The sequence below is a fragment of the Chrysemys picta genome, chromosome 1 (genome assembly GCF_011386835.1).
Source record: "Chrysemys picta bellii isolate R12L10 chromosome 1, ASM1138683v2, whole genome shotgun sequence".
Lineage (NCBI taxonomy): Eukaryota > Metazoa > Chordata > Testudines > Emydidae > Chrysemys > Chrysemys picta.
This window is the reverse complement of record NC_088791.1, coordinates 124,875,868-124,887,876: the sequence shown is the minus strand read 5'-3', so window position 1 is coordinate 124,887,876 and position 12,009 is coordinate 124,875,868. Positions and strand designations below refer to the sequence as shown.

General features: G+C 39.2%; 1 protein-coding gene across 2 annotated transcripts in view; it reads right to left on the bottom strand.

Annotated features, from left to right (window-relative positions):
* LOC101936184 (1-acylglycerol-3-phosphate O-acyltransferase Pnpla3-like) overlaps positions 1–12,009 on the bottom strand; it is a 49,412-nt gene that overhangs the window by 16,409 nt on the left and 20,994 nt on the right. For both annotated transcript variants that reach the window (XM_065569792.1, XM_005296722.4), the window contains exons 2-4: positions 6,693–6,925; positions 5,557–5,622; positions 1,712–1,921 (exon numbers count right to left, since the gene is read on the bottom strand). In XM_065569792.1, the coding sequence (XP_065425864.1) occupies positions 1,712–1,921; positions 5,557–5,622; positions 6,693–6,925 (509 nt within the window). The remainder of the gene's footprint in view (positions 1–1,711; positions 1,922–5,556; positions 5,623–6,692; positions 6,926–12,009) is intronic.

The following is a 12,009-nucleotide window of genomic DNA, read 5'->3' as shown; positions in this document are numbered from 1 at the left end:
TTTAGCTTTAATTGTACCAGTTTCAAAGCCTGTGCTGGTTGGTGGCTGGACATGAACAGGCTATAACCTTGCACACTCTACTTTAGATTTGTACACTACTGCTTATACAGAGTAATTTGCAGTGCTAGAAATGTAAACACAGGAACAAGGTTTCTGTGCCAGGGAAGATAATGGAGCAAGTAATTAAGGAAATCATCTGCAAACACTTGGAAGGTGGTAAGGTGATAGGGAACAGCCAGCATGGATTTGTAAAGAACAAATCATGTCAAACCAATCTGATAGCTTTCTTTGATAGGATAACGAGACTTGTGGACAAGGGAGAAGCTGTGGATGTGGTATACCTAGACTTTAGTAAGGCATTTGATACGGTCTCGCATTATATTCTTATCGATAAACTAGGCAAATACAATTTAGATGGGGCTACTATAAGGTGGGTGCATAACTGGCTGGATAACCGTACTCAGAGAGTTGTTATTAATGGTTCCCAATCCTGCTGGAAAGGCATAACGAGTGGGGTTCCGCAGGGGTCTGTTTTGGGACTGGCTCTGTTCAATATCTTCATTAACGACTTAGATATTGGCATAGAAAGTACGCTTATTAAGTTTGTGGATGATACCAAACTCGGAGGGATTGCAACTGCTTTGGAGGACAGGGTCATAATTCAAAATGATCTGGACAAACTGGAGAAATGGTCTGAGTTAAACAGGATGAAGTTTAACAAAGACAAATGCAAAGTGCTCCACTTAGGAAGAAAAAAATCAGTTTCACACATACAGAATGGGAAGAGACTGTCTAGGAAGGAGTACGGCAGAAAGGGATCTAGGGTTATAGTGGACCACAAGCTAAATATGAGTCAACAGTGTGATGCTGTTGCAAAAAAAGCAAACATGATTCTGGGATGTATTAACAGGTGTGTTGTGAGCAAGACACGAGAAGTCATTCTTCCGCTCTACTCTGGTTAGGCCTCAGCTGGAGTATTGTGTCCAGTTCTGAGCACCGCATTTCAAGAAAGATGTGGAGAAATTGGAAAGGGTCTAGAGAAGAGCAACAAGAATGATTAAAGGTCTTGAGAACATGACCTATGAAGGAAGGCTGAAAGAATTGGGTTTGTTTAGTTTGGAAAAGAGAAGACTGAGAGGGGACATGATAGCAGTTTTCAGGTATCTAAAAGGGTGTCATAAGGAGGAGGGAGAAAACTTGTTCACCTTAGCCTCTAAGGATAGAACAAGAAGCAATAGGCTTAAACTGCAACAAGGGAGGTCTAGGTTGGACATTTGGAAAAAGTTCCCAACTGTCAGGGTGGTTAAACACTGGAATAAATTGCCTAGGGAGGTTGTGGAATCTCCATCTCTGGAGATATTTAAGAGTAGGTTAGATAAATGTCTATCAGGGATGGTCTAGACAGTATTTGGTCCTGCCATGCAGGCAGGGGACTGGACTCGATGACCTCTCGAGGTCCCTTCCAGTCCTAGAATCTATGAATCCAAGAGAAAAATATTTTATTTTAGTCTTGAAAAGCAAAACAAACATAAAAAGAATTAAGTATTCATGGAAGTGATGAAAGAAAAGCAGCAACACCAGATGTCATCAGAAAAGTTTATTTGGCTAGATGTTAAACTAAGATCCTTGCTGCTCAAATTGCTTCTGCAACAATTTTGGCCTTTAAATGCAAAACATTCTATTATGAACCATGTAAGAGGACATGTATTACCTTGGGTTCTGGTGGAAAGAGTGCTTGTGTTAGACGGTAAATGTTCCCTAAGCTGAACTGAATGCTGGTATTAGTAACATTCATTTCATGGAAGTTTGCAGAGTTCCCCTTTGGGCAAATATCGCACTCCCCAGAGAAAGGAGAAATCGTGATGGTATTCTTAGATTCATACTGAGGTAAGTTGTCACTGATTCCACCATCAACATAACGCTGTAAAGAATAATAAAAAAGGGAGAGTTTAATGCCAGACAAACAATTTCTATAAAACCAAACTTCCCGTATTAGTTAAATAGCACCTAAAATTTTAAAATAGAACTTAAAATCAGAAGTTTGTCTCTGCATATGCACAGAGGCCAATTTTTTTGATTTTGTATAAAAATATATTTCCTTATTGCAGTTTTAAAGCCAACATATTTCCTAATTCTCTGAAAAACTAGAATATTGTTAATAAATGTGCTTGAAGTTTTGTAATAGAGAAGAAATTGCTTCACTCTTTGGGTCATAATTCTGCTCTGCACAGAGCAGGCAAGGTTGGAGCTGCCTCCCCTTCACCAGAACGGGACACAATCCCAGAATTGCCCACAGTGCTCTCCCACAAAAGAAAAACACAAGATGAAATCAACTCTTTAAAAGAAGTTCTAAGTATTGGAAGCTAAAGTTGAGTTCCTTGGCAATAAAGTAACTGCTTTAATAACTATAAAAGATGTAAGACTTTCAGAAGAAACTATTTCAGATTATTATTATAAAAAAGCTCCACAAACAACTAGAAAGAAAAAAATTGCAAGTAAACCTTAACACTCTTGAAACCTTTAAAAAATGATACTATCTTACCATCTATTCATTTTCAAAATGTGAGTTTAGAAGTGGTTTCAGGTTCTACACCTCATCCCACCAAGTCCAACAGCCAATTTTGGTATTTTGACAAATCACTGTCTTGCACCTCTAACTTAGCCCTGTTCCACATATGTAATGTTTTCTAATCTTAGAGCTTAATATTACTAAGGATGAAACACATTCAAGCTAACATTGCTATAAAAACCTTAACTTCATATTTCCGGGTGTACATTTTTAGAAGACATAACTAATGTTGTTGCAGATTAGTGAATAGTTTTGTAATATTAAACAAAAATTCTGAGAACATTTTTAAGAGATGCGGTTTATTGGTTTGGAATGTCAGGTGTATGTGATGCTGCTAAATTCTTCTGAGCCAGACTACGTCTATGGACTTTACAGATCTGGCAGCCTGCTGTGTTTAAGCTCCACAAGAATTAAGTTTAAAAGCTCTACCAAGACCACCCAACTCCAAGGTTAAAATATTCAAGGCAAATGGCTATAAATTTCAGCACCAAGCCTTCTCAAAAGGCTTCTATGCACGAACTCCTAAAATGTATAATTTTGGAATTTCTACAATATCCCATATTTGATAGGATGTTACCAGAAAAATCCAGCTTTTCAAGATGTGAAAAGTCTCTCCACATCTATCCAGAATTCTCATATCTGAAAGAGGTCTTGCTTGATTACCAATCACCTTCCCACAAGAGAGCACATTCATAAAGTTTCAAGCAGAGAGGAATTTCAGTATGGTGGTGGTGTGTTAAATGAGGCTTATAATAGCAAGTCTTACAACCTCAGGCCCCCCCTACTGGGAAACACTTAGGTATATGCATAAGTGGCTGCAGAATTGGGGCCTTAATTATAAAATCTCTGACTCTCTAAATTAGCAAGCTAAGTCTCCTCTTCAAGGCCGAAACAGAGCTCCTATTTCTCTTCTCTATGTATGGAATGGGAAAGTCAATTTCCAAAACATTTGGAGTCCTCAAGAAAGTTTCCACCTTGACACAGACACATTTAATTTTTCACTTCCATTTCCCTGCAAACAAGAATTCAAGAGCCTGTTATGGAATCTTTATTGGGCAGGATAGGTCAAAAGAAGGCAGTCACCTTTTTATACAGGGAGGATATTCAGAGAATCAACACTTGTATGTTTTTGTAGTTTGAACTAAGCCCTTTTAGATAACGTTATTGTCCAACCAACGAGAACTGAATAGCCAGATTAGCCTGGATCCACCTAAACCTTGGATCCAGTCCAATGTCCTATTTCATAACACTTTGCCCCAGCTTAAAGAGGTAGGGATATAGAAAAGCTTTAGAAACATGCATAAGGCAGCTTTTGAAAATGCTTCTGAGTCAACTTGAACATTGCTGCTCTCCGATGTTACTTAAATATGAAGGGGGGGGGGCGAAGTTTTAATGGTTGTTATCTTTCAGCAAGTCCCAAGAAACAATGTTTGTAAAGCAACATATTTCAAGGCCATTCTTAGAAATGAGAGATATCCCAATAAAGGCTATCTGAACCAAATGTTGCAATGAACCATTATTAAGTCCTTGCCTCTGCAGTGCATAGGGATGAAGACCATGTTACAACCCTCACCATTATTTGGAATGCCTTCAGTTTTCTTTCAACGCTTGACCCTCTTCCTTCTTCCTGTTTTTACTAAAAAAGGCTGATGAAAGCAAAACAATTAAGTTGATGCAACATTATGGTTTAACACAAAACAGGTTAAGGTAGTAAGATTAACTTTCCCACAATGCACATGCATCTCTGACTTGTTTGTGTTAAATCATAATGTTGCAATAACTTGTTTGACTTTTAACTTCCCTCATTTTTAGTAAAAAAGAGGGGAGTTGAGGTGTAGCAGGGAGTAGGTGTTGTATGTGTGTTGCAAGAAAACTTGAGCCATTCCAAGCATTGGCACCTTGCAATGATTTGGTGTAGACAGTCATTAATGGGAGATTTCAAAATTCTAAGGATGGCTTTGAAATATGTTGCGTTAAAAAAAAAAAAAGAGGCCTTTTAACCATTATTTCTTGGGCTGTGCTGAAAGAGAACAATTAACACTTCACCTTTAAAACAATCTCCCCATACTGAAGTTAAATTGAAAACTCAAACTAAGTTATATCCTGTTTAAAAATGCAACTTTAAATTTGCACTAAATAGCTTATTTGCATTCATGTTACTGTGTATTAAGTGGATCTGCCGCGAAACATATAGAAGTGCAATGTGGTCTGTTACTAGGATACTTCTTTCCTGACAAGCGTTTAAGAGACCAGCCCTGCACCCTTACTCACCTGGATGATCTCACTGGCTGTGCCTACACTACACATTTTTCTTAAGCCTTCCTACAGTTGCTAAGTGCTCATTTAAATAAGCCAGTCTTTTAGCAAGTGTGTCACCTAACTCTGTTTAGATGGAAATTTAAGGGGGGAAAAAAACCTGCTGTAAACAAGGCCATTAGCTTCCCTTTTGTATCTTCTTACATATGTAATGTTACTTTACTAAAAATGAGTACTTGACTCAGAGTTCATGGTATTGAAGCTATATCTGGCTTTAACTTTTGCACAGAGTAGAGCAGGGGTCGGCAACATTTGGCACGCGGCTCAACAGGGTAAGCACCCTGGCGGACCGGGCCAGTTTATTTACCTGCTGACGCAGCAGGTTCGGCTGATCGCGGCCCCCACTGGCCGTGGTTCTCCGTCCTGGGCTAATGGGGGCAGCAGGAAGCAGCGTGGGCGAGGGATGTGCTGGCCGCGGCTTCCTGCCGCCCCCATTGGCCCAGGATGGCGAACTGTGGCCAGTGGGGGCTGCAATCGGCTGAACCTGCCGCGTCAGCAGGTAAATAAACTAGCCCTGCCCGCCAGGGTGCTTACCCTGGCAAGCTGCCTGCCAAACATTGCCGACCCCTGCAGTAGAGTAACCAAAAATATGTTCATATATTATCTTTCAAAATTTCCTACATGGTTATCAAGCTAAATTTAGCACTTAGCAGGAAACAATGCAGACTTACCACACCTCTGAATGATGGTGGAATTAGGCCACAATAAATAGGGACAAACGAGCTACAAATTAAAGCCTATGGAGAAATGAGATTACATAAGTAAGTTAAACAACAATTTCTCTAGTACTGAAAACTACTATATAAATGACGATACACTAGTGTCTCGATTTAATGTTAAAGTTTATGATAATATTAAAGGGACAGAAATCTATTTGAAATAAAGTTGAAAAACTCACTTTTTGAATTAGTTTAAATATATACGGCTGCCCCTTCCCACTCTCCAGAGTACCTATGCCAATTTGTAGTTTTCCAATCAATCATTTTCCTTTTTTAAAAAAAGGTTTCTCTCCTATTGTTCTGTGAAAATTCCACAACACCACAGGAAATGACTGATTATACAGAGGAAGTGTTGTCAAATGCATAAAGTAAACTAAAAAAAGAAAATAATTGAAATTAGGGAGAAAAGGTATTATTTTAACAATAGGAGGTGAAAAGTTTCCAGACAGAAGTGTTTTTTTTGTTTTTTGTTTTTTTTACAGTGTCCCTCTAAGTAAAATGAATGTAGGTCTCTTAATAAATATTGGGATACAAGGGTTTTATCTAAAGGGGTCTTTACAAATCAGAAGCCAAAAAAATTAACCATTCCATCTCCACAGAGATACTCTGAGTATAATAGGTATAATATTAGATACAAATCCAAAAGACTACAGTCCTTGCATGCTTGTTCTTTCATTATGGATAAGATAAAGAGCTCAAAACAGTCAGCAGCAGTATTCTTAGTTAGTTCTCAGTCATTTTTGCTCATCAAATAATTGCCTTTCAGCTTTTACAAATAAAACAGTTTGCACCTTAATTGGATATGCAGAATTTTCAAGCAAATGTTCATTCTACAATTTTAAACTTTCATAATAGAACATGTATGGCATCATTTTTGACGTTTAGTTTCCCCAATAAACATTGCCTCAAGAACACACATCATGACAAATCTGAGGTGACCATTCCATTATTGAGGGGGTTATTCCATGATTATTCAAGGATTAAGCAAAATGAAATTCCAAGGATCAATCTACACTTGGATTTAAAACTTAGAAAGCTAAATTGTGGCAACTTTTAAAGTTGTCATAATGGTGACCAGTAACACATACCTGAACAATTTCTTCTTTAGAGTTAAAATTAGATACTAACACATTTTTGCCATCTGACACTCTGGTCAGGGAAATACACAGCTTGCCTGCTGACAACTGGTGAGTATTTTCTGGTAGGTTTTTGAATAGTCCATCTCTTATTATCTTAATCACATTAAAAGAAGGATGAAGTGGACCAAGACTTCGCTTTCTGGCTTCTTTGGCTAACCCCAGAACATCTGCACAAGCTTCAGCTGAAAAACAGAATATGTTTCCTTTGAGACTGGAGGCAATTTCTACAGAGGATAAAAGTATTAAGATTATTTCCCCAGTAACACAGTCTCAAGCTTCTAGATTTTCTCATGCCAGCTCACAGCACTAAAACAAAAACTTTGTTTAAAGTACAGTGATATTACTATTTATGACTCATCTAGTTCAAGTCTAAACTTTCAAGTTCAAGTTGCTAAACTTGTATTTTGAACACTGCCACTAGATTACTTAAGCATGTTGTTTATTGTAATACAAGAGATCAATCACATTTTTTTCAAAAAAATTTCATCAAGAGCATATGTGCTTCATTATCAAGTCTATTGTAGAGTTTATGCTCCAGAAGTCTGCACTTTATTGTTGTTTTCCTGGTTGCTACATAAGAGTTTTCCATAAGCATACTACTATAGAAACGACAATGAAAGTTTATAATGTACATGGCACACAAATTTTAAAGTGATTATTCCACAACGTAAATTAAGATACCAGAAAACCTAGGGTTCACCAACGAGCTAATACTGTAACCAGAGCACATGGGATAGGAGGTCCTTTTGTAGCTACTTAAGAAGCCCTAAATCACATATGGTTTTATAAAAAAGTCAATATCTTGAACAATACCCAGAAATAATTAACTAAGTCAAAACACAAGTGCAACATGCTCCCTGCAATTACCACCACAAAGCAATCATATTGCTGCATCCCACTCCAGTTCTGGAATATTGCATTTAGTGAGTAGAGGGCTGTGTTAATATCTGTGATTCAAGATAGCGGCCAATGGGGCTGGCCATGGGGACAGCAGGAGCAGCAGTCGCAGCTCAAGGGCTCCCGCCAGCGATCCTGGGGCGGCCAGAGCAGCGGCTGACCTCCTGGGGCTCCCCCTGCTGGCAGCAGCTGGAGCTGCCACTGGCCAACCAGGGCTTCACACCCCCTCCTCCCCCCACTGCAGCTGGAGTGGCAGCAGGACCGTAGGGCTCCCCCGCACAGCTGGTGCCACAGGCTCCCTCCACCCACAGCACCCCCCCTTACAGTACAAGATTCAATCAGGGGTATTTATGGTATAAGTCATGGACGGGTCACAGGCTGTCATTTTTTATTTTTTGCCTGTGACCCGTCCATGACTTTTACTAAAAAGACCCACAATTAAATCGTAGCCTTACTTTTAACCCATCTCCAGCAAAAGACAACCTGCTGACAATGATGTTGTTTCCGTACCCAATCAGAGCACAAAGCAGTAGTACTCCTCTTATACCATATCCACAAGACTGGTACCTGAACTTTGTCTTACACCATCTTAGAACCATTCAGAGATGCATTAACTAAGGACTTGTCTATATTTAGGGAATTTTAGGGGAAAATTCCCACCGGTTTTGTTCAGCATCTATATAGGAGAACCGCCAGTACACAGACCTATTTGGGAACTACCTCTCTCTAGAATCTTCATGCCAATGGTAGATCTGCTTGACAAATGTTTTAGAGAAAGATTCAGTTACTTCCACTCCCTGAATTTTCACTTTAGTTTGTCTCCCCAAATGATACATTTCACCTCCACAGAAGTTTCAGCCACTGCACCCAATCATTTATACCACAGCTAAATAGGAATACATTTAGCTGCACCAGGAAGATCAAACCATGTCAGGGAAGACTATATTCAAACACTTAAACCATCCCAACAGTTTCAAAACTGGTCAGAAGTTACCCAGGATAGCAGCTCATTCAGATACTAAAATAAGAGAACAGTGTAAATATTTATTTAAATTCTTATACCAAGTATTTTGTCTGTACTTTACAAATAGTTTAAAGAGCTTCCCAGTACTTATCAGGCAGATTTGCTTGGTTTAAAAAAAAAAGTAATGACAAGTTCACAAATAACAGGTTATTATCCCCAAATTGACATGCTGCAAGGTTATCTGAAAATGTTTTTCAGAACTTATCTATTTTAGAAGTGAGTTATGGAACAAAAGTATATAAGGATTGACCTACTGAAATAAGAGTGTGTGCAGACTGCCCTCAATTCTCAACAAGATTTACTCTTCTACCCAGATGACTCAGCTGATTTACTAAAGTAGCCACTTTTTGCTTACACTTCTTGCACCTGATGTGCAGCAGTTTGAAATTTACTTACTCCTGGCTCAATGAAGCCAACCCTGATACTAACAAGTCATTTTGGAAACACTCACTCCTACAGATTGAGTGTTCTTGATTAATCCAATTTCTACTCATGAGTTAAGCCTGTTTTATTCTTCTCTCTAAACATAAATCTTGGATGTGCTTAGAAGTACATGGTTTAGTGGTCTTTTAAACTCAAGATTTTTAGCACAACTGCAATTGCTTCCAGGAACTGCTTATGGAGGTAAATACTCTCTCATGACAAAGTCATAAAGAAATTCTAAAATAGAGATTATTCCTTTTTGATCATTACAGCATGTCAGTGATGCTAGACAATACAGTAGCAGTCTATGTTTCAGAGATACTCATTTTAAAACACTTTTTCAGAAGAGTTAAAGTTTCCATCTTTATGTATTTATTCTTAAAAAGATAAAAATTATGACGTTGTCTAAGCAAGAGGAAAAAAACAAGTGCTTTTTCATGCTTTAAGGAAGGATATGCTATTTTTTGTTGCATCTATGTAGCTCAGTGATTTAGTTTTCAAATATCGCATGCATATAAGTGTGCCCAACAACAATTATTTTATCCAGTGTGGAAAGTATATTATGTGTCAAATAGTGTGCTACTTCAGAATTGTAGACTGCAGGCTTCTAAGCAAATTAGAAAATTTCCTGGCTGCTTATGTATTGAACAAAAATATTCCTTGTTACACTACACACAAATTTCACAACCTGGCAAATAAAATAATTCTCAGTTTTGTCCATTAAAAACATGAGGATTTCATACTACAATGTAATGAAATATTTGACTGAAGTTTCATATCACAAAGACAGCAAAACCACAGTCAATTCAAAGCACATTAATGGCATGCTATTCATCTTGAATAGGTGTGGGCGCACATTTTATTATGTGTGTTCAGAAGTGCTGCAGTTATCAGGGCTTCCTATGTGCACAGGGATCCAACTACAGAGATATAGTTACAGGATCCAACCTAAGCAAACACTATTTTGCAAGTCTGGCAGCAGACAGAATAAGGTTAAGGTCTGATTTTTCAGAGGTCCTGAGCACTCAAACTTTTAATTGTGAAGTTTGTAGTGTTCAGTACCTCTGAAAATTAGGTCCTAAGTGACCTAGCCCCGGGGTCATAAAAATCAATAATAAAAAAAAAAAATCTGATGTTTTTATTTAAATCGGATTTTTTTGATAAAAAGCTTTTTCCCTCAAAAAGCGTATCTAAAGATAGTTTTAATTAAGATACATTATAGCTCAAATATATCTCATCATGGAATAGGGATTATAAATTCTATAGTATGAGACAATATATTCATGTAATGTTTAAGAAAAGTTTTGTAAATGAGTTCCAATAGTTCATGGATTAGGGACCCAATCTTATGAGGTTCCAGGGGCTTCTGTATAGATTACCAGTATTTAGGTTAATCTTTCTATCTACCCAATGGGACTCAGTGCTCAGTCTAGAAGATACCATCAGAGATGCTTAGTTTTGCAGTTCTCAAACTATGGATTTGTGTCTCCAGAGATAACATACTTGTTAACAGAAAAATGTTTTTAAATAAATAAATAAAATATATAGAGGTGAGAAATAAGACTTCAACCCTATTGTCCCTCTGCAAATTTGTGTACACATAGTTAGTCCCTTACCTCTCTCTAAAAATGCAAAGTTTCAGAAAGTTCAATGAATAGAAGATTGTTGGGGGCAGAATAGATCTGGACAAGGAGAAGAAGTCTGGAGATAAATGTGAGAAGGGAGGGACAGGCAGTTGAAACAAAAGTGAAACAGAGAAGCATATTCCAGAAGTCTTGAGCCGGGCTGGCTCCAGGCACCAGCCCACCAAGCTTGTGCTTGGGGCGGCACCTGGAGGGGGGCGGCGCGGCGCTCCGACTCCGGCCACCGGGGAGAACGGAGCCCCGGCAGGGCTCGCCGCCCTCCCCCCGGCGCTCTGGCTGCCGGGGAGAGCGGAGCCCCGGCAGGGCTCGCCGCCGGGGAGTGCGGAGCCCCGGCAGGGCTCGCCGCCCTCCTCCCGGGGCTCCGGCCGCCAGCAGAGCCACGGTGGGCTTGCCGCCCTCCCTCCAGCGCTCTGGCCGGTCGGGGAGAGCGGGCCCGAGGCTAGGCTCGGCGCCCTCCCCTGCCGCACGGGGGGTGGGGGGGGGGGGGCGGCGGCGGTGGGAGGCTTTTTTGCTTGGGGCGGCAAAAAAGCCAGAGCCGCCCTGGTCTTGAGGTCTTTCTGAGTGTAGCCTTCATTGATTTGAGATGTACCATACCATTCTCTCACTAGAAGGGAAAAACCTGTAATGGCAGCAGGCCGTAAAAGAGAGCAGTTTGGGTTTCATCTATATCAGAGTTGTGAAGAATATGTATTAAGGTTATAACAACCAACAAGAATGCACTTTTATGTAGAAATCCATGATTAAATCAAGTCTTCCTGATCAAATCCACCATGCCTAGCCCACAACAGAAATGGCAGAACATAAATCTCCAGACTTTCAGCCTTGTACTCAAGGGCAGATGTACATCACCCCACACAAATGCTTATGTTGAGTATTAGTAAAAGTTGAACTTAACATAATTGTTTAAAGTGACAAGCTGTAAGATTCACACTATGACCACGATGATCAGAAGCAATTAGTGATTTTAAGCAACTCAATTTGTGTGTACCCAATATTAGATATCTGAGTTTTCCTGGAGTCTTTTGCACTTTTTGAAAATCTGGCCCATTTAAGATATTGATCCAGGATCCAAAATCATTACTCACTTTTGAAAATTTTGTCCTAAGTGTAGAGCGACTCAAATTAATTACCAGTTTGCTAATAATATTATTCTTAATATTAACTAAACATTGTAGTCTGTTGTACAAAAAACTAACAACCCACCATACACACAAAAAATAGCTGTCAAAAAAGTTCCACTTTCAGGGAGAAAAACAACATCGGAAAAATAAATACTTCT